The sequence below is a fragment of the Notolepis coatsorum genome (assembly GCF_963971535.1).
Source record: "Notolepis coatsorum genome assembly, contig: SCAFFOLD_1025, whole genome shotgun sequence".
Lineage (NCBI taxonomy): Eukaryota > Metazoa > Chordata > Actinopteri > Aulopiformes > Paralepididae > Notolepis > Notolepis coatsorum.
In genome coordinates this window covers 35,001-39,427 of record NW_028171888.1, presented here as the reverse complement: position 1 = coordinate 39,427, position 4,427 = coordinate 35,001, and the positions used below count along the sequence as shown (strand labels likewise).

The 4,427-nt window shown below is 37.2% G+C and overlaps 1 protein-coding gene across 1 annotated transcript in view; it reads right to left on the bottom strand.

Moving 5' to 3' along the window:
• Window positions 1-290: 290 nt before the first annotated feature.
• Window positions 291-4,427, bottom strand: part of LOC311248162 (transcription factor COE3-like) — a gene marked incomplete at both ends in the record, with an annotated part of 32,519 nt that continues 28,382 nt past the window's right edge. Inside the window, one exon of the mRNA XM_084339099.1 lies at window positions 291-322. Within this exon, the coding sequence (XP_084195225.1) occupies window positions 291-322 (32 nt within the window). The remainder of the gene's footprint in view (window positions 323-4,427) is intronic.

Sequence of the window (4,427 nt, the reverse complement as noted above, 5' to 3'; positions counted from 1 at the left end):
AAATCCAGCTGGTAAAATGATTATCCAGTCAGTAAAATGATTATCCAGTCGGTAAATTAGCTATCCAGTCAGTCAAATATAATCCAGTCGTTTAAACAGATTTCTTAAATGACCAGGCTGGCTTCTGGTAGTTCTTGTAGGTCTGTGCTTCTCTGATGGACAGGTTCTTGGTTATTGGTGATTGGTCACTTCAGGAGCCTCCAGGAAACTCTTGAGTGTTCTAGGCCCTGCCTCCTCCTGAGGCCCCACCCTTTGAGACAACCGGTTTGGTCGGAGGAGGAAGTGATGATTTACATCGGAGGAACTACCAGGCCGGACATCGCTGGAGACAGAGTGGGAATGAGAGACAGAGAGAGAGAGAAAGAGAAAAGATAAAGAGAAAGAGAGAGAGAGAGAGAGAGAGAGAGAGAGAGAGAGAGAGAGAGAGAGAGAGAGAGAGAGAGAGAGACAGAGAGAGAGAGGGGGGGTGAGAGAGAGAGAGAGAGAGAGAGAGAGAGAGAGAGAGAGAGAGAGAGAGAGAGAGAGAGAGAGAGATGATGAGAGGAGATCAGAAAGAGAGGAAAGAGAAAAAGCCAGTGGTTAAAATCATTGGGTCTCATTCTCGAAGGAAGTTACGACAAAATATTTCGTCTTAGCCAGATTTCGGCCTATTTAAGACATATTAGGGCTGGGAGTGGGAGTCCTCAAATTTTCCTGAGATCTTATTTGAGAGCAGATCTAAGAGTGCTGAGGAGCACACTTAAATATGCTCTCAGCCCACGATCAAATCTCATGATTGATTGACTAATTTAAAATTGTATTATAACTTGACAGACTGTGTTCTCATAGTGATTCCTTCATGTTAACGCTACAGGCCTCCTTGGAATTAATTACTTGATTATAATTAAAATAAATATGACAATATTTGTACGATAAGAAATTATGCATTTGATGTCGGAAAAATAAATGATATGGATTCATCTGATCACAGGGCAGCTGGATTAACCATATCTGAACCAGCTATTTTGGACAAATGTATAATTACTTTAATTACTCAGATATTCAAACACAATTATGCAATTATTGTGAAATGATTGAAAATAATAATAATTTAATGCCTTCTGTGGAATTTGCATTTCTTATTTGTTACACATCTGTTTTAATGATTAATTATATACATTTGAAAGAATGCAGGTCAACATGCAATGTATCCCATTGATTGGTATACAATGGGACAGACCTTTGTTTGATTGATTGATTGATTGAAAACTTTATTAACAGATTGTAGAATGGGTACAGTACAGTACAGCTCAATTACATAAGGGGATGCAGACCAGATAAAGAATTTCGTCTTGTTTACATCAGGGTCCCCCATTTTCAATTCATCATAACATATATGACACACACGACACAGATAGACAGTACTGCTACATCTATACATTTATGACATACCAGATTTGCAAATACAGTACTGTTTGTGATACAAAAAGAGTCCAGAAAAGAGAGTACATTTGACGTAGAAACTGTTGGAGGAGGTTGGGTAGGAGGGGTGGTAGACTTACACTGTACAAGCAAAACTGTACATTGGAATATTGACAAAACCATACTTGGTCATTTACTGTACATTGGAGGGGGTTGATATAGCTATAAACCTGCATTCCTTCGAATATATCATTAATCAATTAAACTTATATTGAAATACACTATATAGCCTATACACCAACACTGAAATGACAGTGGATAAATAAATAAGAACTAAAGCTAATCGGTGGAAATAGACTGCATTAATATTCCATAACAAGACTTGTGTGTGCCTACGAATGAACAGTATAGGCTTAATTATGGAATAATAAGCCATACTGCGTTCATTCATTACGCCCGCCGGCCCGTAGGCTATATATATTATATGTCATTCATTCATATACAGTACTGCGCGCGCTGTGTGTGTGTGCGCGCGCTGCGGCAGGTGTGTACCGCGAGCTGTATATGATGCCAATACATTAATCTAGTTTTGATGGGCGCAAGCGTGATTATGAAACCTAGCCGCATTTCTCGGAGACGCTCTCTGATTGGCACTGACTGACGCTAGGTTTCGTAATCACGCGGCTCTCAAAGCACTTCCGCCATTCCATTTCACACAGCTGCATCACCAGTTGCTTTATAAGGACTGTCAGGGGCGTGGTTTGTATGCAAATGACCTGAACGGGAACGCGCTTTGGAGTTTACGACAGAATGCCATTCTCCAAGCAGATATCAGATCATATAATTTCTGCGACCGTTTCAGCCACTTAAGACATATCTCCAGCACATTCAGGACTCAGAGTGTACTTGTCATAGATTATGTCTCAGTGGTTCCAAGATAAATCATTTCGGGAATGAGACCCATTAACTTCAACTTAACATCAAAACATCAACTATTAACAACACAACCATGTTATTATCCCCCATACAGTTGGTGTCGTAAACAACACATACAGTAGCAGCCTATATTACACATACATTACATGTATGGTTCCTGCTTCAGGTTTTTTTTTTTTTTTTTTATATATATTTTTATTTCATTTTTTGGAAGAAAAGGCAGGACATACAATGCACATACAATGCACATACAATGCACATAAAACATACATTTAAATTATTTGCCAATTACATGCATTGGCTTGCCCCTTGCCTCATTTAAAATAAAAAAAAACTCCTACCCCCCTAACCCCTGCACCAACCACCGTTGACAAAATAAATAAAATAATAATAATAATAATAATAATAATAATAATAATAATAATAATAATAATAATAATAATAATAATAATAATAATAATAATAATAATAATAATAATAATAATAATAATAATAATAATAATAATAATAATAATAATAATAATAATAATAATAATAATAATAATAATAATAATAATAATAATAATAATAATAATAATAATAATAATAATAATAATAATAATAATAATAGTAACCCCCCCACCCCCCCCAACCCACCCCGTCATAGGCCTGAGAAGAAAATTAATTGAACAAAAATTTCAACAAAGACCAAGAAAATAAAAACTAAAAGGAATTATACAGATATAATTAGTAATGTCCTGCTAGCTATATATTGAAGGTCCTAACTTGATAGAGAATATGGTTCCAGCTATCTATTGTTTGATATCTTGCCCCATTTAATCTAGCTGTAGAAAGCTCCATTGTTACAACATCAGCCTAATAACTGTTTCCAGTGATTAAAGGGCAGAGAGTGTGGAGCTTGCCATCGCAGCAGCCAATTTTTTTTTTTGCAAGCAGTACTTCCCTGCCAGCCAAAAATCGTCTCTGAACAATACTTAAAGCTAAAGAATCATCATCATTAAGGAGAAGTAATTTGGGACAACAGGGAATATGTTTTTGTAATACTTTAGATAGATAATTAGTTATCTGTTCCCCAGAAACTTTTAACTGTGGGGCATTCCCCACATCATATGTGTAAAAGTCAAGTCAAGTCAAGTCAAGTACCAGTAGTATTTAGAGAACAAAGTGTACAGTTTGGTGAAATAGCACGTCTCATTCTATAAGCTTTCTGGGGGGTTAAATATGTTTTTATGGACAAAATTGAAATGAATCTGCTGATGATTTGGGTTTTGTGATACCATAGTAACATTTCCCCAAACTCTGGTCCAATTGATAGAGTGATGGTGTTCTAATCCCAATTCTGTGCTCCACGATTGGATAACAGGTATTAACGAAGTACATCTTTGTGATAGATCTTTATAAATTATAGAGACTTGTCCTTTGGAGAGACCTGCAGTTTTTTTTTAGAGAAAGTAATTAACGGGTGAGTAGTTGGTTTGGTCCATGGAACTCCATAGGCTTGCATAGCCGAGCATGCTTCAGGTTTTCTAACCGTAATGTTTCTCAGATGTAAAGTGATTTAGATGTGTATTCTGAACAGGCATGAAACACAAAACCCTCTGATTGGTTGGTCAGGCTCAGGAAGTGGATGGGAAGTTTAGACGGTTTGCTAATGGTCACAATCTTTGTGGATCACTGCCATTAATCAATTTGCTTTTGATTTGATGTTCATTTGTTTCTTATTTATCTTTGTTAATTTTCTTCCAATCATTAGAGGTCAATAAAGTATGTCCTATCAGACGGTTCTTAAGCTTTCTGACCCCTAACCCTAAGAAGAAAATAGAAATTTCCATGGAGGCAATCAATCAATAACCCTACCAACCAACCATCCTACCTACCAAGCAAACCAACCACCCTACCTTACCAATCAACCAACCAACCTATCTACCAACCAACCAACCACCCTACCTACCTACCTACGTACCTACCTACCGACCCTACCAACCAACCAACCAACCAACCAACCAACCAACCAACCAACCAACCAACCAACCAACCAACCAACCAACCAACCAACCAACCAACCAACCACCCTACCTACTGTACCTACC